Source organism: Nicotiana tabacum, chromosome 6 (genome assembly GCF_000715075.1).
Source record: "Nicotiana tabacum cultivar K326 chromosome 6, ASM71507v2, whole genome shotgun sequence".
In the NCBI taxonomy this organism is placed as follows: domain Eukaryota; kingdom Viridiplantae; phylum Streptophyta; class Magnoliopsida; order Solanales; family Solanaceae; genus Nicotiana; species Nicotiana tabacum.
In genome coordinates, this window is record NC_134085.1 from 96,144,599 (window position 1) to 96,168,882 (window position 24,284).

The window sequence follows — 24,284 nt, forward strand, 5'->3', positions numbered from 1 at the left end:
TAGTGAGTTGGCATACTCATATTACTCCCTGCACCCTGTGTGCAGATCCAGGAGTCTCGGGGCATGCTAGAGAGTGCTGATTTTGCTTTCCAGCAGGCTTGTTCAGAGTTGACTAGGTAGCTGCTCGGCATTCGTAGCCCAGTTGTCACGACCCCCAGTTCGCCCTACGTGAACCATCATGACAGCACCTAGTCTCTACGACTAGGTAAGCCTAAAATGCGGAAGAAAATAATTTAAAACAGAAATAGAGTAATAAAACAGCATTTAAAAGTATCGCTCTACATACACAATATTTACTCTTAAAACCAATACATTTTCCCAAAACCCGGAAACCCATGAATCATAAGCTAAGAGATACATAAGAAGCTCTAACTCCAGAAATGTCTAACAAGAAAGAAAATATAGAAGGGCAATGTTTAACTGCTAGAATAGAAAGGGACTTCTTGGTCTGCGGACGCGGCAGATGTACCTCGAAGTCTCTAAAGTAGTCGCCTCCTCAAGGATGGTAGGCCTAAGTAGCGGTACCTGGATCTGCACATGAAAACATGCGCAGAAGGGGCATGAGTACACCACAGCAGTACTCAGTAAGTGCCAAGCCTAACCTCGGTTGGGTAGTGACGAGGAAGGTCAGGGCCCTACTAGATTAAATAAATATAAAAATGACAGGATAAGATAAGCAGTACAATTGAGAATCTACAGTAAGAATCTATACATGATAATAAGAGTACAATAACGGAAACAGAGATGAAGGCGCAAGGAAGTATCACTCATAACAAGGATGATAACCAGGGATCTCTTGGTATCCCGAGGATCTCTTGGTATCCTCAATATATTCTAGAGATCTCTCGGTATCCCGAGGATCTCTTGGTATCCTCAATATACGTGCCAAGGATCTCTTGGTATCCTCAATATACGTGCCAAGGATCTCTTGGTATCCCTCACCTCAGTTCAGATCATAAATACGTACATGGGATCTCCCGGGATGTCGTCCCGTAGTCCCAAAATAGAATCACATAGCAGCAACACAAGAATACTCAATTAAGCTAAATTTCGTACCAAGTAAACAGTTAATTCTAGCCTAACATGCTTCACGTAATGTAATTAAGGTAGTTTAAGCAAATAGGAAATTAAGTGAACTAAACATGCTTTTCTAAACTAGCAACAGGCTAAATTCGCAAGTAGAATAAAACAGGAAAAAGAACTCAATTGAAATACTTAAGGAAAAACCGGATTTTCAACAATTAGCTCAAGTAGCACACCTCACCTCACGTACAAGGAATTTCAATTATCAAATATATCATATCCTAAGGGGAAGGTCCCCCACACAAGATTAGACAAGCCACTTACCTCGAACCAGCTCAAATCACCCCGAAAACACGCTTTTGCCACGAGTACTCGACTCCAAATGGCCCAAATCTATTCAATTCAATTGTATAATGTAAATAACACTTCAAGTAACTGATTCTACAATTAAATTCTAAGTTAATACGCGAAATTAGGTAAAATGACCAAAACGCCCCTCGGGCCCACATCTCAGAATCGGGTAAAATTTGTAGTTTCAAAATCCTCAAACTCTCACGAGTATAACCATACCAAAATAATCCAAATCCGACGTCAAATTCCCAATCAAAACTCAATTTTTTGGTCTAAGAACTTTTCCCCAATTTTCATACGAATTTCGAAATTAAATGATGAATTCATGTTTAGATTAATGAGTTACAAGCAAAAAGGAGTCTAGAATCGTTACCCAATCAATATCTCTGAAAATCCCTCAAAATCTCGCTCAAATCCGAGCTCCCAAGCTTAAGTTTTGATAAAAATGGTTAAACTCTAGATTTTGAAATCTTATATCTTCCCAGGTAATTCGTTCTTCGCGAACGCGGTCAAACCCTCGCGTTCGTGAAGCACAAAATGACTTCGACCATTTTTCCTCTTACGCGATCACGGCCAATACCTCACGAACGCGATGCTTTGCACAAGTAGGCCTTCGCGATCGCGTTCCACCAATCACGAACGCAATACATTAAATCTACTGAAACTCAGCCGCTTATTTTCTTCTATGCGAACGCGACACCACCCACGCGAACGCGACGTACAACCCTTAGCCCTTTGCGAATGCGGTGCCTTCCTCGCAAACGCGAAGGCTTAATTTTTACCTTCCTCAATTGACTCTTCACGAACGCGAGGGCCCACTCGCGAATGCGAAGAGTAAAATTCCTCTGCAACAGCTGAACAAAATCTGCAACTTTTTTACAACTTAAAATGATCCGTTGAGCATCCGAAACACACCCGAGGCCCCCGGGACCTCAACCAAACATACAAACATATCCTATAACCTCATTAGAACTTGTTCCAACCCTCGGAATGTACAAAACAATATCAAAACACCTATTTCTCATCGGATTAAAGTTTAAGAATTCCAAAAACTCTAAAAATACGCTTTCGATCAAAAAGTCTATTAAACCTCGTCCGAATGACCTGAAATTTTGCACACACAACACATTCAATTCTACGGAGCTACTCCAACTTTTGAAATTCCATTTCGACCCTCGGATCAAAATCTCGCTATCGAACCAAAAACTTCAAAAATTCAACTTTCGACATTTCAAGCCTAAATTAGCTACGGACCTCCAAAATACAATCTGAACACGCTCCTAACCCCGAAATCACTCAACGGAGCTAACAGAACCATCGGATTTCCATTCTGAGGCTGTCATCATACTGTTCCGACTATGGACAACTCTTCGAAACTCAAAATCGAACATCCTGGCAAATCAAAATAACATAAATAAACTTGGGGAAAGCAGTTAATAGGGGATCGGGGCGTAAATTCTTAAGACGACCGGCCAGGTCGTCACATCCTCCTACACATAAACATTCGTTCGTCATCGAACGATCATAAAGACATACCTGAAGTAGTAAAAAGATAATGGTAACAGTTGTGCATATCCTGCTCGGTCTCCCAGGTCACCTCCTCGACCGGCTGACCCCGCCACTGAACCTTCACTGATGCAATGTTCTTTGACCTCAACTTTCTAACATGCCTGTCCAATATTGCCACTGGCTCCTTAACATAAGATAGATCCTTGTCCAACTGGACTGAACTGAAATCCAACATGTGCGATGGATCACCGTGATACCTCCGGAGCATCGAAACATGGAATACCGGATGAACTCCGGCCAAGTTGGGAGGTAAGGCAAGCTCATAAGCAACCTCCCCAACACGCCTCAATATCTCAAAAGGGCCAATAAATCTCGAAATCAACTTTCCTTTCTTCCTGAATCTCATAACGCCCTTCATAAGCGAAACCCGAAGCAGAACCCACTCTCCATCCATATAGGAAACATCATGAACCTTCCGGTCCGCGTAACTTTTCTGTCTGGACTGGGCTGTACGGAGTCTATCCTGAATCACCTTAACCTTCTCCAAAACATCCTAAACCAGGTTTATGCCCAACAATCTATCCTTACCCGGCTCAAACCAACCCACTGGGGATCTACACCGTCTCTCATATAAAGCCTCATACAGTGTCATCTGAATGCTGGACTGATAGTTGTTGTTGTAAGCAAACTCTGCCAATGGCAAGAACTGATCCCAAGACCTCCAAACTCAATCACACACACACATATGGAGCATATCCTCAAGAATCTGAATAGTACGCTCAGACTGCCCGTCCGTCTAAGGGTGAAGTGTTGTACTCAACTCCACCCGAGTACCCAACTCATGTTGAACGGCCCTCTAGAACCGTGATGTGAACTGAGTGCCTCTATCTTAAATGATGGACACTGAAATACCATGCAGACAAACAATCTCCCGGATATAAATCTCCACCAACCGCTCCGAGGAATAAGTATTACACACAAGAATGAAATGAGCGGACTTGGTCAGCCGATCCACAATCACCCAAATAGCATCGAACTTTCTCAAAGTCCGTGGGAGCCCAACTACAAAGTCCATGGTGATCCGCATCCACTTCCACTCCGGAATCTCTATCTGCTGAAGCAACCCACCCGGTCTCTGTTGCTCATACTTCACATGCTGACAGTTGAGGCACCGAGCTACAAATCCAAATATATATCCGCCTCCACTAGTAGTGCTGTCTCAAATCCTGATACATCTTTGCGGCACCCGAATGGATGGAATACCGCGAACTATGGGCCTCCTCTTAAATCAACTCTCGAAGCCCATCAACATTGGGTACACATATCCGACCATGCATCCTCAATACCCCATTATCACCAATAGTCACATCTCTGGCATCACCGTGCTAAACCTTGTCCTTGAGGACAAGCAAATGAGGGTCATCATAATGTCGCTCCCTGATACGATAAAATAAGGAAGACCGAGAAACCACGCAAGCTAGAACCTGACTGGGCTCCGAAAGATCCAATCTCATAAATTGGCTGGCTAAGGCCTGAACATCCATCGCCATAGGTCTCTCCGATGCTGGTAAATAAGCCAAACTCCCCAAACTCTCTGCCCGGTGACTCAAAGCGTCGGCTAACATATTGGCCTTGCCCGGATGATACAAAATAGTGATCATAGTCCTTTAGCAACTCTAACTACCTCCTCTGGCGCAAATTTAGATCATTTTGCTTGAACAGGTGCTGCAAGCTCCGATGGTCGGTGTAAATCTCACAAGGCACACTGTATAAGTAATGGCACCAAATCTTCAAGGTGTGAACAATGGTAGCTAACTCAAGGTCGTGAACAGGGTAGTTCTTCTCATGTATCTTCAAATGTCTGGACGCGTAGGCAATCACCCTACCGTCTTGCATCAACACCGCTCCGAGGCCAACCCTTGAGGCATCACAATAGACCATATAAGACCCCGAACCTGTAGGCAGTAACAAAATTAGGGTTGTGGTCAAAGCTGTCTTGAGCTTCTGAAAGCTCGCCTCACACTCTCCCGTCCATTGGAATAGAGCACCCCTCTGGGTCAACCTGGTCATAGGGGCTGCAATCGATGAAAACCCCTCCACAAAACGATGGTAGTAACCCGCCAAACCAAGGAAACTATGGATCTCTGTAGCTGAGGATGGTCTGGGCCAACTATACCCGGCCTCTATTTTCTTCGGATCCACCTAAATGCCCTCACTCGATACCACATGGCCTAAGAATGCCACTGAATCCAACCAAAACTCACATTTCGAGAACTTCGCATATAACTTCTTCTCTCTCAGAGTCTGAAGCATAGTCCTCAGGTGCTGCTCATGATCTTCCCGACTCCGGGAATACACCAGAATATCATCAATAAAGACAATGACGAACGAGTCAAGATACGGCCGGAACACACTGTGCATCAAATGCATAAAGGTTGATGGGGCATTGGTCAGCCCAAATGACATAACAAGGAACTCATAATGACCATACCGAGTCCTGAAAGCAGTCTTCGGATATCTGGCTCCCGAATCTTCAACTGATGGTAACCTGAGCGCAAATCAATCTTAGAAAATGCCTGTGCGCCCTAAAGCTGGTCAAACAGATCATCAATACGAGGCAAAGGATAACGGTTCTTCTCTGTAACCTTGTTTAACTAGCGATAATCAATACACATACGCATAGAACCATCCTTTTTCTTCACAAACAAGATAGGAGCACCCCCAAGGCGATACACTAGGCCGACTATAACCCTTATCAAGCAATTTCTATAACTAATCATTCAACTCCTTCAATTTAGGAGGAGCCATACAATACGGAAGAATAGAAATGGGCTGAGTTCCCGGCAATAGATTAATGCCAAAATCAATATCTCTATCAGGCGGCATGCCCGGAAGGTCAACTGGAAACACATAGGGAAAATCTCGTACTACTGGGACTGAATCAACTGAAGGGGTATCAATATTGACATCTTTCACATAAGCTAAATACGTGTTACACCCCTTCTCAACCATACGCTGAGCTTTAAGAAAAGAAATGACTCTACTAGGAGTGTGATCTAAAGTACCCCTCCACTCAACACGCAGAATACCTGGCATAGCAAGTGTCACGATTTTGGCGTGACAGTCAAGAATAGCATGATGGGGCGACAACCAGTCCATGCCCAAGATAATATCAAAATCAACCATGCTGAGTAACAATAGATCAGCTCTGGTCTCAAAATCACTAAGAGCAACCAAACATGACCGAATCCACAATAAGAGAATCTCTCACAAGAGTAGAAACATAAACAGAGGAACTCAAAGAATCCCAAGGTACACCCAAATACGAAGTAAAATAAGAAGACACATAAGAGCAAGTAGAGCCTGGATCGAATAGAACTGATGCATCTCTGTGGCAAACCAATATAATACCTGTGATGACAGAATCGGATGCAACAGCCTCGGTACGGGCAGGAAGGGCATAGTATCTGGCCTGGCCTCCCCCTCTAGGGCGAACTCTACCTCCCCAGCCTCCACCTCTAGTTAGTGAGCAGGTGGGGTAGCAACTGGAGCTGTAATCATAGCTTGAGAACTCTGCGGGACACGCTGTGGCTGAGATGTCTATGGAGGTGCACTTCTCCCAAGTCTAGGGCAATCCCTCACCAGGTGGAGTGTGTCACCACACTCAAAACAAACTCTGGGAGGACGTGGTGGCTGTGACTGGCTCGAGCCAGGTCTACTGGACTGACCTCTGAAAGCACCCCGCGCAGGAGGCGCGCTAGAAACCGAAGGTGCATAATAAGGCTCATGTGGCCTAGGAGGAGTTGGAGCACTACTGGCTGCTGGAAGAGCTGAATGAATAGGACGACTCATATAACCCCTACCATGACGACCTGCAGCTGGGGTACGGGCACCAGAATAATGGCCCGACTCTCGAGACCTCTTAGCCTCCCTCTCCTCTCTCTCCCTAGCATGCATACCCTCAATCCTCCTAGCAATGCTCACCACCTGCTGATAAGAAATATCCATCTCCCACTCACGAGCCATGCTAGACCTGATGCTGGGAATAAGGCCCTCAATAAACCGGCAAACTCTCTCGCGAACAGTAGAAACCAAGGCTGGTGCATGCCTAGCCAAACTAGTGTAACGGACAGCATACTCTGAGACAGTCATAGCACCCTGGCGCAAATGCTCAAACTCTGCACGCCAAGCGTCCCTGAGTCTCTGAGGAACATACTCTCTCAGGAACAGATCTGAAAACTGAGTCCTAGTCAGTGAAGCAGCCTCATCCAGATTGTCCAACTCATAAGTGCGCCACCACTCATATGCAGCTCCTCGAAGCTGGAAGGTAGTGAAGGAAACCCCACTCGATCCTGATATACCCATGGTACGGAGAATACGGTAGCTCTCATCTAGAAATCCCAGAGCATCCTCCGATGCTAGACCACTAAATACAGGAGGCTTGTACTTCTTGAACCTCTCATGCCTCAGCTGCTCCTCCTCGGAAGCCGCTGCCCTGTCCTCGAGCTGAACTGGCACTGCAAGTGGTACAAGAATAATCTCAGGGACCTGCTCAACATGAACTCGCTGCTCAAGAGTGCGGGCGGTGGGAGTCTGTGCTCTTCTCCGGCCTAAGATGTAGCTGCAGCAAGGGGAAGCAACCCTGCTTGAGCCAGAGTGGTGTACATGCTCATGAACTGTGCCAAAGTCTCCTGAAGGGCTGGAGTAGTGGTAGCAGTAGGCGTGTCAGGCGCCTGGACTTCGGCTGGAACTATTGGAGGTACTTCGGCAGTAGCTCGCGCAGGTGCTCTAGCTGCACCATGTGCGCATCCTCGGCCTCAACCCCGACCCTGACTTCTGACGACTGTAGTAGGAGGCGCGGGTGCCTGATCATCTCGGGTAGCACGTGTCCTCACCATCTGTGAGAGAATAGAAGACAGAAGTTTAGAATTGTGATGTCAAAATATCGCATGACAAGGAAATCAAATGAAGTGGAATTTTCCTAACAGTTACATAGCCTCTCGTAGATAAGTACAGACATCTCCGTAACGATCAGCAAGACTCTAATAAACTGGCTTGTGATCCATGACTCCTATAAACCTAGAGCTCTGATACAAACTTGTCACGACCCCTGGTTTGTCCTCCGTGAACTATCATGACGGCACCTAGTCTTTACGACTAGGTAAGCCTAAAATGCGGAAGATAAACAAAATTTGCGAAAGAAAACAATTTAAAACAGAAATAGAGTAATAAAACAGCATTTAAAAGTGTCGCTCGACATACACAATATTTACTCTTAAAACCAATACATTTTCCCAAAACCCGGAAACCCATGAATCACAAGCTAAGAGATACATAAGAAGCTCTAACTCCAGAAATGTCTAACAAGAAAGAAAATATAGAAGGACAATGTTTAACAGCTAGAATAAAAAGGGACTTCTCGGTCTGCGGACATGGCAGATATGCCTTGAAGTCTCTAGAGCAGTCGCCTCCTCAAGGATGGTAGGCCTGAGTAGCGGTACCTGGATCTGCACATGAAAAACATGCGCAGAATGGGCCTGAGTACACCACAGAGGTACTCAGTAAGTGCCAAGCCTAACCTCAGTTGGGTAGTGACGAGGGAGGTCAGGGCCCTACTGAGATTAAATAAATATAAAGATGACAGGATAAGATAAGCAGTACAATTGAGAATCTACATTAAGAATTTATACAGGATAATAAGAGTACAATAACGGAACCAGAGATGAAGGCAAACCACAAGGAAGTACCACTCATAACAAGTATGATAACCGGGGATCTCTTGGTATCCCGAGGATCTCTTGGTATTCTCAATATATGTTAGGGATCTCTTAATATCCTGAGGATCTCTTGGTATCCTCAATATATGCTAGGGATATCTTGGTATCCCGGGGATCTCTTGGCATCCTCAATATATGCTAGGGATATCTCCATATCCCGAGGATCTCTTGGTATCCCGTTCCTCAGTTCATATCATAAATACGTACAGGGGATCTCACGGGATGCCGTCCCGTAGTCCCAAAGTAAAAACCCACAGCAACAACACAAGAATACCCAATTAAGCTAAATTTCGTACCAAGTAAACAGTTAATTCTAGCCTAACATGCTTCACGTAATGTAATTAAGGCAGTCTAAGCAAATAGGAAATTAAGTCAACTAAACATGCTTTTCTAAACTAGCAACAGTCTAAATTCACAAGTAGAATAAAACAGGAAAAAGAAGTCAATTGAAATACTTAAGGAAAAACCGGATTTTCAACGATTAGCTCAAGTACGCGCTCGTCACCTCACGTACAAGGCATTTCAATTATCAAATATATCATATCTTAAGGGGAAGGTCCCCCACACAAGATTAGACAAGCCACTTACCTCGAACCAGCTCAAATCAACCCGAAACCACGCTTTTGCCACGAGTACTCGACTCCAAATGGCCCAAATCTATTCAATTCAATTGTATAATGTAAATAACACTTCAAGTAACTGATTCTACAATTAAATTCTAAGCTAATAAGCAAAATTAGGTAAAATGACCAAAATACCCCTTGGGCCCACATCTCGGAATCGAGTAAAATTTATAGTTTCAGAATCCTCAAACTCTCACGAATCTAACCATAACAAAATTATCCAAATCCGATGTCAAATCCCCAATTAAAACACAATTTCTTGGTCTAAGAAATTTTCCCTAATTTTCATACAAATTTCGAAATTAAAGGATGAATTCATATTTAGATTAATGGGTTACAAGCAAAAAGGAGTCTAGAATCATTACCCAATCGATATCTCTGAAAAACCCTCAAAATCTCGCTCAAATCCGAGCTCCCAAGCTTAAGTTTTTATAAAAATGGCTAAACCCTCGATTTTGAAATCTTATATCTGCCCAGGTAATTCCTTCTTCATGAACGCGATCGAACCCTCGCTTCGCGAAGCACAAAATGACTTTGACCATTTTTTCTCTTACGCGATCGCGGCCAATACCTCGCAAACGCGATGCTTTGCATAAGCAGGCCTTCGCGATCGCATTCCACCTATCGCGAATGCGATGCATTAAATCTACTGAAACTCAGCCGCTCATTTTCTTCTATGCGAACGCGACACCACCCACGCGAATGCGATGTACAAATACTTAGCCCTTCGCGAACGAGGTGCCTTCCTCGCGAACCTGAAGGCTTAATTTTCACCTTCCTCAAATGACTCTTCACGAACGCGAGGGCCTACTCGCGAATGCGAAGAGTAAAATTCCTCTGCCACTTTTTTACAACTTAAAATGATCCGTTGAGCATCCGAAACACACCCAAGGCCCCCGGGACCTCAACCAAACATACCAACATATCCTATAACCTCATTCGAACTTGTTCCAACCTTAGGAACGCACAAAACAACATCAAAACACCTATTTCTCATCGGATTCAAGTCTAAGAATTCCAAAACCTCTAAAAATACGCTTTCGATCAAAAAGTCTATCAAACCTCGTCCGAATGACCTGAAATTTTGCACACACGCCACATTCAACACTACGGAGCTACTCCAACTTCTGAAATTCCATTTCAACCCTCGGATAAAAATCTCGCTATCGAACCGGAAACTTCAAAAATTTATCTTTCGGCATTTCAAGCCTAAATTAGCTACGGACCTCCAAAACACAATCCGAACACACTCCTAACCCCGAAATCACTCTTCGGAGCTGACGGAACCATTGAATTTTCATTCCGAGGCCGTCTTCACACTGTTTCGACTACGACCAACTTTCCAACACTTAAGCTCTCATTTAGGGACTAAGTGTCCCTAAACTCTCCGAACCGAACATCCTGGCAAATCAAAATAGCAAAAATAAACTTGGGGAAAGCTGTTAATAGGGGATCGGGGCGTAAATTCTTAAGTCGACCGGCTGGGTCGTCACACCAGTGCTTCTCCTTCCTATCTCTATTTACACTTGTATTAGACTACTCTTAGATGGATTTTAGATGCTCATGACTAGTGACACCCCGATGTCGGACTGTGTTTGTTTCCGCACTATTCTATTCTACTCTATATTTTGGGATTTATAGCTTAGTAATTACTTAAAATGAATTATAATAACTGTTTAGTTGGTTTGGGGGTTTGTGTCGGCTGGCCTTGTTTCACGATAGGCGCCATCATGACCTGGTCCGGTTAGGGTCGTGACAAATTGTGTTAACCCGGAAGAAGGTGTTAGGCACTCCCGAGTTCCGTGGTTTTAGCATGGTCGCTCAACTATTAATATTTAGCCTAATTATCTGATTTATTACATGTTTAATACCTATTGTGCTTTCTTAAAACTTTATAACCGCTTTTATTTATTTATGGAGTTGTTCTAGAACATGTCACGATTGTCGTACACTTATCGTTTTGGTACATATTGCAAACCGCGTCACGGGAACCGTACTCACGATCTACAATATATTTATTTTTATTAGAAGTTATGGTCGGGTCAAATAAAATACATACCCGAATTGGAAAATTACGTATCATAACTATGCTACGGGAACCGTACCTATAATCACGATGATTTATTAAACATAAATAAAAAAATAAAATTCACTAAGTAGAGCTTAAATTTTTAATACGTAGTGTGAAGGAAAGTTAGAAATATTTTAAGGTCAGGAGGCAGTGCAACTACTTTTGCATCACACGGAAAAGTAGAAATATCTAGCTCCAACGGAAGAAAATCAAATAACAATTCTTCCTCATTTAAGAACAAAAGTTCTAGTGATATGTAGTTTTATCAATGTATTCAATGAAATCACGTTTCTGCATTAAAACGTTCAACTTCTCCCATTGATTTGGCATTAGGAACAAGAGAAACCAAGGGGAAAAGAGGAGCAGCAGCAGTATTATCTACATAAGCCTCATCATCGTCAAGTTCAGATTTAAATTATTTTAAGCTAGCTTAACACGATTCCTAACTCAAACTTCAAAAACAATTTTAGATATTATATCCAGGCAATGATTTTCAAAATCAGAATTGACTTTAAATTGACCAAATTCAGTTGCTTAGCATTCATAAATCTATCACTTATAACATTCAAACATGCTAACATATAGATTCTCACGAATAGGAATTTGAACTAAATTTTATTTCATTCATACACAAGTAAAAACACAAAAGAAACTCAGGGGTATATGTGTACCTAGTTTAGAAGCAGGAACAAGAGCTCGGATAGCAGCAAAATAAAGGGAGATCTGCAAATTATAGCTTAGCAAAACAAAATCAATGAAACACAGCATCAGCTTCTGAGATCACAATCAAAACTCGAACACCCAGGAATTGGAGAGATAAAGCATCGGTAATCAGCATAGGCTTTGAAACTCCCTGTTTTTCTTCTAATTTTGAAACCTTTTGTGTGTTTTCAACCTTCAAAATCTTTCAGAACTCTCAATTTTCTTCTTGCTTTTCATTTGTCGCTGAATGCGTTTGTATGTGTGTGCTCTGTTCTATTGAGAGAGAGATGGGGAAGAATATAGAGGGGAAAACGACGCTAATGAGTGAGAGGGAGAAGGGTTCTAGGGTTTCTAATTTTGGGAAGGGTTCCTCGGATTGTTATGATGATATTAGGATTTTTTCACAAAGTACCATCTTTTAGTCCTAATTAACCATTAATAGAAACCTTTTGCTATATTACGTCCTATAGATATCTTTTATGCAATTCTATAATGTATTTAATGTATTTAAGGTAGTGTATTTAATAATACAACAAAAATTAGCGGCGTACAAAAAGGAATCCAGCTAATCCTGATATGTATTTACTTGTATTCAAACGTATGTAGCGCTAAATACGTAACGTACCTGCGCAATATCTGGGTCGACGAAGATGTTAAAAATGGAAGGAAATCAAATCAATTCTGATTTCCCTAATTTTACTCAACAAACTTAAAAAGTTATCCCATCAATCTGTATTCTTCTCAAAGTCAGAAATACATAAACGTGAAAGAAGCGAAGAAACAGAGCAACTTGCTTCTATTTGTGCGATTTTCTTCTCCTCCTTATCGATTGATACAATTATATACAAAAGAAGGTATAACTCTTCTATATATATGGAAAGCTTGACAGTTTTGTTGCGTCATTCTGGAAAGTGGAACGATGAGGGCAATTATATCGACTTTTCCATTGAGGGAATACTGATTAAGGAGTATGCTTCCTTTAATGATCTAGTTGGTTCAATTTCTAATCAACTGGGTATAGATTTGAGCACAAATACCATTAAAATACAGTACAATGTTGAAGGCAATCGCACGCCAATGGAAATACACAATGATATGGGTTACAGAGTGTATGTAAAATTGCAAAAGAGAACAGAGGATTTGGGATGTATCCTCTGTGCATTACAACTATGGAAAAAGAGCTTATCTCCGGAGATGGTTTAAATCAAGGCGACATTGTGCAGATAGACGAAGCAGTTCAAATGTACGATTCCGATACAGATGATACACTAGCTATAGAACTTGCCAATTCAGGAGAAGCGATTGGAGTGTTCGAACTCCACAAGGATTTGATAATTTCAAAAAATAATCAAAAGGAGGTTATGGCTGGACAAGTTTATAAGGATAAGGCTACATTGAAAGAGGTGATGAAGAATTATGCTATAGCTCAAAGGTTTCAATTCCGTGTTGATCGGTCTAATGCTGTCAGGTTTGATGTTTGTTTAACTTTGTTGTATTTAATTGTAGTTGTGTGTTTCCTCCAGATGATGAACACCTTTGAAAATTTATATTTGTTTAGTATTCTTAATAATATCTATTCAGGTGTATTTTACTATTGAAAAAATACAACAGTGGCTATGATTATTTTCATATTATGTCTATAATGTTACTAAGTGTTTGATTATTCATACGAATGTATTTAGTTGTATTTATTGTATTTAATCACATCTAACAATATTGGAATTCGTTAGTATACAAAATTACATATACACAGATATCAATTTGGTACTTTATGAATAGGAAGTATATATGTCAGATTCGTTAAGTTGTCTGATGTATGAACTTTTTTTTCCAGCTATGCATTAATATGTATTTCAGAAGATTGTGATTGGAGGTTTAAGGCTTCAAGCATTAACAAATCAGAATTATTCAAGGTGAGAGAATTCAATGACAACCATAAATGTCCGCTGAAGGATAAAGTGTATGAGCAGCGGCAGGCTAGTAGCAGCCTTATAAGTGATATTATAAGGACAAAGCTTACAAACCATAAGAGGAAATACACTCCGAGGGACATTATTGATGACGTGAAATCAGATCTAGGTGTTGATGTTAGCTATATGTTGGCGTGGAGGGCTAAAGAAAAGGCAATGAATTTTCTTAGAGGTGAACCGGCTGATTCATACAAAAAATTACCAGGATACTTATATACAATGGATAAGACATATCCAGGTTCTCACATAAGAATGGAAAAATCGTCAAAGAATGAATTCATGTACGTGTATATATCATTGTATGTATTTATAAGGGGGTTTGATCATTGTAGACCAATTGTTGTAGTGGACGGAAGTCATCTAAAATCCTACTACACCGGGACATTCGTTTCTGCAAGCACGTTGGATGGTGCAGGTGAGTACCTCAATAATAATACAATTTGTTAATATTTAAAGCATTGGAAAACATGTATTTAAAAACAATTATATTCAATTGTATTAAACAGGTCATATATTGCCACTTGCATACGATGTTATTGATTCAGAGAACGATGCTGCTTGGACGTGGTTCTTTGAGCAATTCAAGATAGTATACGGTGTAAGGGAAAACATGTGCATTGTTTCGGATAGAAATGAGAGCATCATTAAATCTGTATCGAGAGTGTATCCGGATTTACCGCATTGTGCTTGCATATGGCATCTATGGAATAACGTATACAAGAAATTCAAAAAGAGCCATGCTAAGTTGAGTGAGATATACTTCTCGATGGCAAAAGCATACACACAAACTGAATTTGATAGTCTGATGGAGAAGGTTGAGAAGGTAGATATTAGGGTGAAAGAATACTTAGAGTTAGCTGGTTACGAAAAGTGGGCTAGGTTGTATGCACCTGTTAACAGGGGATGGACAATGACGTCAAATATCGCTAAGTCAATCAATGCAACACTAGTTTCAACAAGGGAATTGCCAATATATGACTTCCTCGAAGAAGTTAGGAAGATGTTTGGTCGTTGGAATTGTAGTAACCGTAAAGAAGCTACTTAGACATACAAGACGCTTGGGAAAAAATACCAGGAAATGCTGGAGTTGAATGAGACCATGTGTACCCGTATGACTGTAAGTTAATTTTTTATGGCATTGTTGTATACAACTGAATACAATTTTTTTAGGCAGAACTACCCGTTAATTTTTATGAATATTTGCTTGAACTAGTAAATAATATAGATGAATACAGTTAAATACATGTTATTATTAAGACTGTATGCACGTGATAATGATTACAATGGAATTCAGGTGATTGATATAGTTTAAATTGATTGGAAATACCTGAATACAGTTGCTCAAAAAAGGTTGAATACAAATGCATACAAATGCAGACTGTAGAGTAATACAGTTGAATACAGTTGCATACAGTTGCTGGAATCAGCTGAATTTAACTGAAATTGGATGAAGTTGCAATTTTCGAAGTTGATAGTAACCATTTAACTCAGTAGTATATATTTGTTAATTCATGTAAATGTGTTCAAAACTTATATTTCTGTTTTTAAATGTAGGTGGTACCCTCAACTGAATACTTACATATTGTTAACGATGGTGGGAGGAATTACACAGTCTGCCTGCTCGAGAGAAAATGTGTTTGTGGGAGATTCCAAATTGATGAATTGTCATGCCCACATGCCTGGGCTGTATTGAAGAGCAAGTTTTTAATGCCTGAAGAATATTGCTCTAGCTATTACAAGTCAAGTGCAATTGTAATGACATACGATGTGCCAGTGTACCCGCTACCGGACAAAAATGACTGGAATATACCAGAGCATGTTGCAGAGATGTTGTACTACCACCCAAATGGAAAAGACCTCCTGGAAAGCCAAAGAAGAAGCACGACAAAAATTTAAGTGAATTGTTGTTGCCGAAAAATCAACATTCATGTAGCATATGTGGGCAGGGAGAACATAACAAGCGAACTTGTAGGAATGCTCCACGTAATAAATAGTTGTATTCTGACATGTATTGGTGACTCGACAATTTCTCAACACTTATTATGACATTATCAGCTATAATAAATTCTCTTTTCGAAGTAATATATTGTGGAATGACTTTCGTTAATATTTTCTGAATTTATTTAGTTGAATCATTTTTATATAAATAAATATATATGAAGTGGCTGTGAGAGTATCTTAGTATAGTTGAATACAACTATATCAATTCCTTAATACAGGTGAATACAACATGTTGAACATAGTTGAATATAGGTTAATAATATAGTTTAATTCAATTGACTTTGGAGGAATACACTGTAATACAGTTGAATACAGATCTGGACAGCTGGTTGAAACAGTTGAATTTAACTGACATTGGATGAATATAGGTAATTCAATTGTTCAATACATTTGAATACAACATGTTCAATAATGTTGACTATAGGTTAATAATACAGTTCAATTAAATTGACTATAGCTGAATACATATGAAATCAGAGAAAAATACAGCTGAATACAACTGAATAATACAACTAAATACAAGTTAATAAATATAACTTGTATTGTTTTAGTCAATTCAAAGTTACATCTGAATGGATGCAGCTGAATATACTTGCATACCAACTGTAGACAACTGATAAATACACTTTAATACAACTGAATTGAATTGAATAATATAGATTAATACAATCAGCTAAACAGAATAATACAACTGCTTAATACTGAAAGATAAAGCTGATCTTATGCAGCTGAATACAATTCAAAAATTGGCATTAACAAAAATCATTCAGCATACATAAAGTTTCAGAAATTGTAACTAACATGTGTGTTAACTAAAACCTGTTCAAGCAAACTTAACCAAATTTCAGCATGTAAGTAAATAGCATCTACGACCAAAACCACTACAATCAGTATCATTGTTCAAGCTAAACTCAAAAAAAAACTAAAGCTATTCTAAAACTATCTGCATCTTTGCCTCCGACTCAAAGATTTGCCTTTCAATCTTTGAAGGTGCTTCACTCTCGCTTATTGCATCAGCATCTATCTTGCGCATAGCATAGTCCCATAACAGAGCACCATATCTTTGACGGAGAAGAGTTGCATCAAATGGTGTTTTTTGTGTAATCTCTCCAATAGTGCTCAGAAACTCCGCGAAGGCTGCAACATGCACTCCACAATCCCTAAAAAATAATTGATTGAAACAGAATATAAAATATTAATACAATTAGATTTGTATAAAACATATAAGAAAGATGATTTGATACTTACATGCTGCCCGCTTTCTGTTGAGGCAGATTTGGAACGAAGATAACTTCAAAAGGTTCGTTATGATCCTTGTTTGTGTATGCGGGATAAGCATACCAGTCAATGCCTTGACTATCTCTATAAAAGCCACTAATTGACAGATACAAAGGTAGTAGCTTAGCTAGCTTTACAATCTCAGAGACTACGTATGCATCATTACCGGAAGACGTGTACGAGTCGTACACTTTGATACATCTATCTTTGAAAGTCACAACAACCAACACCCAATGAAGTTTTTCCTTCAAGTTCACTGGTATCAAGACATTATCCACTGTATGTCAGGGTACATTAGCATGCAATTTGTAGCCCCTAATATACTCACATACAACGTCTTCTTGTTTGGCTACATTAGCATTACTATCTGTATCTTCATACCTGTCATATATTTCAGCTATTCTTGTCTTGAATATACAATCAACAGTAGTAAACGTGAAGTCCCTATGCTGATTGTTCTTGCCCATCTTTCACAAATAGTAGAATATGACATCCATATGCTATAAACAAAAGAGGTTGGTAGATAGTATGAGTTTATTTGCTTGAACTAAGAAATAATATATATGAATACCTCAATACAGATGCTAAAAAAAAAGTTGAATACAAATGAATACAGAAAATAGAGGAATACACTGTAATACAGGTGAATACAACTGTATTCAGATTATGGACTACAGTTGAATTCAACTGACATTGAATGAATACAACTAATTCAATTCCTTAATATAGGTGAATACAACATGTAGAATAGAGTTGAATATAGGTTAATAATACAGTTCAATTCAACTGACTTTGGTGGAATACACTGTAATACAGTTGAATACAGATCTGGACAGCTGGTTGAAACAGTTGAATTTAACTGCCATTGGATGAATACAGGTAATTCAATTGTTCAATACAGTTGAATACAACAGTTTTAATAAAGTTAACTATAGGTTAATAATACAGTTCAATTCAATTGACTATAGCTGAATACATAGGAAATCAAAGAAAAATACAGCTGAATACAACTGAATAATACAACTAAATACAAGTTAATAAAACAACATGTTATTATTTAAAGATAAGATTATCATTTTTGGGAAAGACTCACATTGTCATCCCATAACTTCCCGTTAATGGATAGAAGGTAAAACCATTTTTTGGAATCAACGTGATCAACTCCAAAATCCAATAGAATGTGAAGTATAGACTTGTTTTTCTTGTAATGGCCGTCGAGATTACCTTTACAAGTATGATATAAAACTCATTATGTACATACCTTAAAAAAATGAAAACATAATACAATGAACGGGGGAAAACTCACTTCTGATCATGTCTTGCTAGAAGACCTTCACGAACCCACTTGTCATATTCTTGAATGAGTAACATAGGATGTGGCCCCATTGTTGGATCTTCCTCAAACGGGTGTCTTTTCTCAAAGATGGGTGTCAACTTTACAGAGGAACATGCTGTAAATTGAATTTGTGTTTATGGACTACTATAAATGATTCAATCAAGATGAATGCTGAATATTACGTTTGTAAAATCACTTACCTCCTAAGTCGAAGTTAGACTGATAAGGCGAAGAGTTCCATCTACTTGGTCACCTATTTCGTTGAGGTTGCACTGGTGTGGCTTCATCTTTTTTTGCACTGGCGTGAACAACTATTCTAGTTTCTGGAATTTGACTGGGTAGAAACTTGTCGTCCAGTTTAAATTGAGAAACATAGAATTCTTTAGATACATCCTCTTGGTTTGTGGTAGATGGTATGATGGACGGTACCTCTGAAATAGTTTCTGGTAGTTGTATGTATCATTGTTAGCATGGTAACTTAATGTTAGAAAAAAGATTAAATACATATAAGTAGCTAGTATACATTACAGAAAATGCAGATTAACCAAGCAGAATACATGTAAATACAGTTGAAATAAAAATAAATATGGCAGTTTAAAGTTATATTACAGATTAAGTGTAACACAGTTATGAATACATCTAAAAAAATATGCTCAATATGTTAAGATTTAAAAGTCAGAATACATATATATAGAGCTGAATAACAGTTAAATACAACAGTAAAATGGCTAGATTAAAACATATATGAATACAGCTAAATACGTATGTTCAATATGATAACTGCTTTTATACCTCATTATTATCTCCGACATCTGTGTCAATGCCACCATCATGTCTCACTATGGGTTCAGTTTGCTGATTTTGTTGAAGATGGTCTGAAAGCATCTTGAAGTTATCATTGATCAATGTCCTTAGAGACTTGAACTCTCCAACAACCTTAACAGTACAAAATAGTTAGAAAAATACTAAAACACATAGCTATCAAACTTTATTGATTAATCGGTGGGTAAATACTCACATATTCTTTGAATGATTTTAGGTCTTTCCTCAAAGAAGATACTTCCTCATTTTGGCCTTCTGGGAGCTGATGGTCATGCACAAGTTTATGTCCAATGTCAGAAACACAAACATGAGGGACTTTGGGCTGATATTCTGGTTCTTTTGTAGGAATCTTGGGTTGTTCCTTGACCTTCTTATGTGGCGGTGATGAAGATGGACCAACACTTTCAATATGTTTCTTCTTGATTGAAGATTGGGTGTAGGAGAAAAGTCATCCGTATCCTGTCCCGATTAGTCTGAATGCGCAGGAGTAGGTATTTTCTCAATATCGGCGCACACTTGAGAAACCTGAATAACAACAAGCTCTATATCTAGAGGAGTGATGTCCTTGAACACAATCTGTGAACAAAAATAAGTTATGAATTACAAAAAACATATTAATGCAGAACTGTATAATGCTATATTCAGGTGTATTTAACTCTATTGTATTTAGAATGTATTAAAATGTATTAATATGTATGCAAGTATTCATGTATATAAGCTTATGAATCCAATGTATATTACAATAGGCTTTCCCTCTAACTGAATGCAAATGTATGCAAATTATAGATGTATTTGTGTTCAATTATCTTCAGAATATTGATAACATTTGTATATTACCGTGTTTCCGGTGTCTTTGAACATGTCGTTCGTCAGATAAGAAAATGTTGGCTGATTTCCGGTGGTTCTCCAATTGAGTATTCTGGGGACCACGTCGCAGACTCGGACTGCAATTTTGGAATCAACAGAAGAACAGCACTCATAAAACCACACCTGCATAGCTAGGGGCATCCCAGCTATCCTGTAATACTTCTTCAAAGCATCCATCTTCTTGCTAATCAAGTTTATCAACAGCTCAAATGCTTTAATACCCCAGTAATATTCAGAATAGCGCCCACTCTCTACTAAGTAAAAATCTAGCCTCGGTATAGTTGCACTATTCTTCTCAGATGAAAATATAAAGGTGTGGATGAAATACAACAAAGATATCTTCAAAGCATCCTCATCATTGTCGGGGCCCCATGCCTTGTCATTAAAGCATTGTCTCAAGTGTTTCTTCTTTACAATATTAGCACTTCCAAAATAAGTCGCAATAAGCCGGTTAGGAGGAGTTTCACTAAACTCAAAATCTTCATCTTTACCTACATATTTGAGGCCAGTCACAAGCGCAAACTCCCTTAATGTGAAATGTAATTCAGTACCATTGACGTATACTGCAAATACATTGTTTGGAGTGTTGTTTAACTGTCGAGCCATGAAGCATCTGAAGAGTTGATGTTGAACATCAAATCGCTTCATTTGAAGAAATGAGCCAAAGCATGTATTGTCGAATTGTTGGAACTGATCGGGAGTAAGCTTATCTTTTAGCTGGGATACTATATCAGTGTTAGTGTAACTACTAATATGGGGTGCTAATTTTGGCTGGTGTTTCACAAACAAATCAATTCCCTGCAATGAACATTGAAATATACATGTTAATACAGATGAATACATTGCAAAAATACATATTAGGTTTTTTTGGAATACATGTAAGACATGATACAGTGACAAGGCCAAATGCATGTCAGACAACTACAAACACTTACAGAAGACTAGATACAGTGACTAGGCTAAATATATGCTAACATACTTTGTAACATACAAATATAATACAAAATATTTAAGATGAATACACCTGAATACATATGAATGCATATGAATACATTTGAGGTCAAACTGGACAATTGAATTATCGCAAATATACATTAGCAAACGCTAAATACACATGAATACATATGAATACAGGTAAGATTACATTAAAAATGAACTGTTGGAAACAACCAAATACACATGAATACATAAACATACTATAGAAGAAACAGAATACACTATACAAAAAGGTACAAAAATACAAGAAGATACATATGAATACAACAGAATACATGTAACAAATACCAATTACCTTTTGGTTTCTTGAATCTTTCATAGGTTTTTTCCTCTTTGAGCGAACTTGATTTTTGGTTTCTTTTGAAGCTTCATCAACTTGGACTTCTTTCAACTTGTCATTGTGTAATTTACTTCTTCTTTCATCAACTTTGGATGCTGATAAACCTGCAAAATCTTTCTCCGCTTGAGTCAGTTGCAACGAGAAAGAGGGCCCATCAAAATAGAGAATTTTGGTGGGTATACCTCTGGGTAGTCTGTTGAGTGGCGTTGCATCCGACATTAGAGAGAAAACTCAAAGAATCCTGGTGATTAACAATACAAATGGAAGATATATCAGAAAATTGTGTAAATTCGCTAAAAAAACTTATTGAAACAAACTAATGAAAAAGCAATTTCGAAGTAATTGAATTACCTACGGGGAGAAGATTGCCAAAATACAACTGTGAAGCTCTAAAAAACACTTGAGAACCAACTTGCCCGTCAAAATACGCTTGAGAACAGTTGCGAAGAAGAATGGCGTGTGGGGTGATAATGGCGGAGAAGTATACGCGATAATGGCGGAGGAGGGTTTTTGAAGTGTATGGAACGTGTGTTTGTGGGAGAAGAGGGAAAAGTGTATTGAAGAAGAGAGAGAAAAGCTGATGAGAGGAGATATACGCTAATTAGGTGAGAGAAAATAAAAAAAATGAGATAGAAAAATATTTTGTAGCATATATTAAGCCTTAATTTTAGGATGGAACTAAATTTAAATTTTTTGCTATAAACTAAAAAGGGTATTTATAGAATGTAATATTTTAAAAGGGTATTTATAGAATATAAATAGGGTACTAAGCTATTCTATAGGTGGTAAAATTTCCTTATTTTAATGGGTAGGTAAAGGGAAAATGGGTTAGGCGGGTCGGAAGATTGGGGTTTTGGGCCGCTGGAATTCTGGGCCTCAATAAGCAAACCTATTTTCCTTTGCAAGATTAACCCAATTCAAAAATCAATTAAATCCTCTTCTTTTAAAATTAACCTCTTAGTTTAATACTCCAATTTTGCATCACTAAGGCACTAAAATTGTGAATCAATTTAAACTAATTAATTTGAACATACAAACAAAATGACCAATGTAGTATTATTTTTTGTGATTTTGATTGATAATGCAATTAACTCAATGTAATTAATTCCTAAATGTAAATTAAACCTAAGATGACATGAAATTAAAATGTGATAATTTTTATGGTTTTTTTTCTATGATTTGAATATATTAAAATGCATAAAATTCAACTAAATAATGAAAAACTCATAAAATCCATTAAAATTATTTTTGGTCTATTTTTAGGAGTTATTTCCATGCGGGAAAAAAATTAGGTTCCCACACACAGTCATTGGGCAAGTGATTTTTATCCTATTTTAGTTATATTACATGATTATTTATGAGATTTAACATCTAATTCATGAAATCTAAGAAATTTTGGGGGGATTTTGTTTATGTTTTAAAAAAATAAAAATTTTAGATTTGAGAGTCGAATTGGACTCGGATTTGAAAATAAAATACATATATAGGATTGTGGCTTATGGTTAGTCGAGATCTACTTTTGGACTCAGATTTTTACTAGTCGAGCCCCGGTTGACTTTTGTTAACTTTTACGGAACTATGTAAAGATCTTAACTTTATTTATTGGAATTGGTTTCCCTTGAATTATTTGATATTATTAAGTCAATTTTAGTTATATTTGAGAAGAGCAAAGGTGAATATTAGAGGAAAAACATTTTTAGAGTATTGATTGAGGACTTTTGAGGTAAGTATCTTATCTAACTTTGTGTGGGGAAAACTACCAAGTAGGATTTGGTTAATTGCACTATTTGAATTATATGGAAGACGTATACACAAGGTAACGAGTGTGTGCATGATCTTATATGTGAAAATTGACCGTTTTAGACTCTTAGATTTCTTATATGCCTTCAATTAAAGTTGTTATTACATGTTCTATATTTCATTGCTGTGTTTACTCTTATATGCTTTAATTGAAGTTTTTATTACATATTCTATATTTCATTGTTGAGTTTACTCCTATATGCATTTAATTGAGGTTGTTATTACATGTCATATGTTTTATTGTTGAGTTTATCCATATGCATTTAATTGGAGTTGTAGTTATTGGGAGCTATTAACATGTTTCAATTGAAGTTATCTTTTATGAAAATATCTTTTATTGTTGAGTTAATTATGTTTCATTGTGTTGTTATTGATACTCTTGCATGTATTGTCATTAAGTTGTGGGCTATGCGTTGTTGTAATTTTGGTATTGTTGTTTTAGCAATGATGTGGCATATGGGCACCTGAATTGATATGTTATATTGATTGTGACTTTGACACATGTGGAATTATTGAGAGGATTGTTGGAGTGTTTGCACGAGGTTTTTATCGTGCTATTGTTATTATTTATATTTGCATATGCAGCGAGACAAGGCGGGCTATATGTATATATATCGGGTTTGAGCATGTGGCAAGACAAGGTGAGATAATTATTGATGTGCGTGTGACGAGACAAGGCGGGCATTTATTTTATTATTGCACGCGCGGTAAGACAAGTGGGCTACATTAGGGATAATATGTTATGGCCTGGGGGCTTGTTATTGGTGATATTCGTGTGGTGGTGTGACTTCTTTGTGTTTGTAATGCATATTACGTAA

General features: G+C 38.4%; 4 protein-coding genes across 8 annotated transcripts; 2 read left to right on the forward strand and 2 right to left on the reverse strand.

Moving 5' to 3' along the window:
* Positions 1–247: 247 nt before the first annotated feature.
* LOC142181651 (uncharacterized) lies at positions 248–12,452 on the reverse strand. Of its 5 annotated transcripts, XR_012710509.1 has the most exons (5): positions 12,026–12,452; positions 9,249–9,317; positions 8,316–8,390; positions 6,295–7,781; positions 248–531 (listed from the first exon to the last, which is right to left on the reverse strand). XR_012710509.1 is itself a non-coding variant. In XM_075255002.1 (4 exons), the coding sequence occupies exon 4, from the start codon at positions 7,246–7,248 to the stop codon at positions 6,484–6,486; it is 765 nt and encodes a 254-aa protein (XP_075111103.1). In that variant the 5' UTR covers positions 7,249–7,781; positions 8,316–8,390; positions 9,249–9,317; positions 12,026–12,452; the 3' UTR covers positions 6,038–6,483. The 5 variants fall into 5 exon arrangements, 1 of the variants encoding a protein (XP_075111103.1); XR_012710511.1 differs by lacking the exon at positions 9,249–9,317; XR_012710510.1 differs by lacking the exon at positions 8,316–8,390.
* A 773-nt stretch (positions 12,453–13,225) lies between these two features.
* LOC142181943 (uncharacterized) lies at positions 13,226–15,071 on the forward strand. Its single transcript, XM_075255649.1, has 3 exons — positions 13,226–13,524; positions 13,891–14,441; positions 14,533–15,071. The coding sequence occupies exons 1-3, from the start codon at positions 13,226–13,228 to the stop codon at positions 15,069–15,071; spliced, it is 1,389 nt and encodes a 462-aa protein (XP_075111750.1).
* Positions 15,072–15,251: 180 nt separating this feature from the next.
* Positions 15,252–15,922, forward strand: LOC142181944 (uncharacterized). Its single transcript, XM_075255650.1, has 2 exons — positions 15,252–15,320; positions 15,581–15,922. The coding sequence occupies exons 1-2, from the start codon at positions 15,252–15,254 to the stop codon at positions 15,920–15,922; spliced, it is 411 nt and encodes a 136-aa protein (XP_075111751.1).
* A 1,033-nt stretch (positions 15,923–16,955) lies between these two features.
* LOC107818512 (uncharacterized) lies at positions 16,956–21,645 on the reverse strand. The gene is made up of 12 exons (XM_075255651.1): positions 21,622–21,645; positions 20,301–21,128; positions 19,989–20,039; positions 19,660–19,881; positions 19,434–19,577; positions 18,637–18,739; positions 18,399–18,529; positions 18,097–18,164; positions 17,877–17,889; positions 17,634–17,772; positions 17,276–17,582; positions 16,956–17,187 (listed from the first exon to the last, which is right to left on the reverse strand). Exons 1-12 carry the CDS (start codon positions 21,643–21,645, stop codon positions 16,956–16,958), a joined length of 2,262 nt encoding a protein of 753 aa, XP_075111752.1.
* Positions 21,646–24,284: the final 2,639 nt, after the last annotated feature.

What these genes read in the sequence shown, in the direction of transcription:
- LOC107818512 (XM_075255651.1), bottom strand. Translation starts at nt 21,645, where the DNA reads ATGAAAGATTCAAGAAACCAAAAG. An exon ending in AAGATTCAAGAAACCAAAAG is followed by an intron (nt 21,129 to 21,621) that starts GTAATTGGTATT and finishes TGTTCATTGCAG; the next exon opens with GGAATTGATTTGTTTGTGAA. An exon ending in CAAACAAGAAGACGTTGTAT is followed by an intron (nt 17,583 to 17,633) that starts GTGAGTATATTA and finishes CCTGACATACAG; the next exon opens with TGGATAATGTCTTGATACCA.
- LOC142181943 (XM_075255649.1), top strand. Translation starts at nt 13,226, where the DNA reads ATGGAAAAAGAGCTTATCTCCGGAGATGGTTTAAATCAAGGCGACATT. An exon ending in GATCGGTCTAATGCTGTCAG is followed by an intron (nt 13,525 to 13,890) that starts GTTTGATGTTTG and finishes TTTTTTTTCCAG; the next exon opens with CTATGCATTAATATGTATTT. An exon ending in AAGCACGTTGGATGGTGCAG is followed by an intron (nt 14,442 to 14,532) that starts GTGAGTACCTCA and finishes TGTATTAAACAG; the next exon opens with GTCATATATTGCCACTTGCA.
- LOC142181651 (XM_075255002.1), bottom strand. Translation starts at nt 7,248, where the DNA reads ATGGGTATATCAGGATCGAGTGGGGTTTCCTTCACTACCTTCCAGCTT.
- LOC142181944 (XM_075255650.1), top strand. Translation starts at nt 15,252, where the DNA reads ATGAATACAGTTAAATACATGTTATTATTAAGACTGTATGCACGTGAT. An exon ending in ATGATTACAATGGAATTCAG is followed by an intron (nt 15,321 to 15,580) that starts GTGATTGATATA and finishes TTTTAAATGTAG; the next exon opens with GTGGTACCCTCAACTGAATA.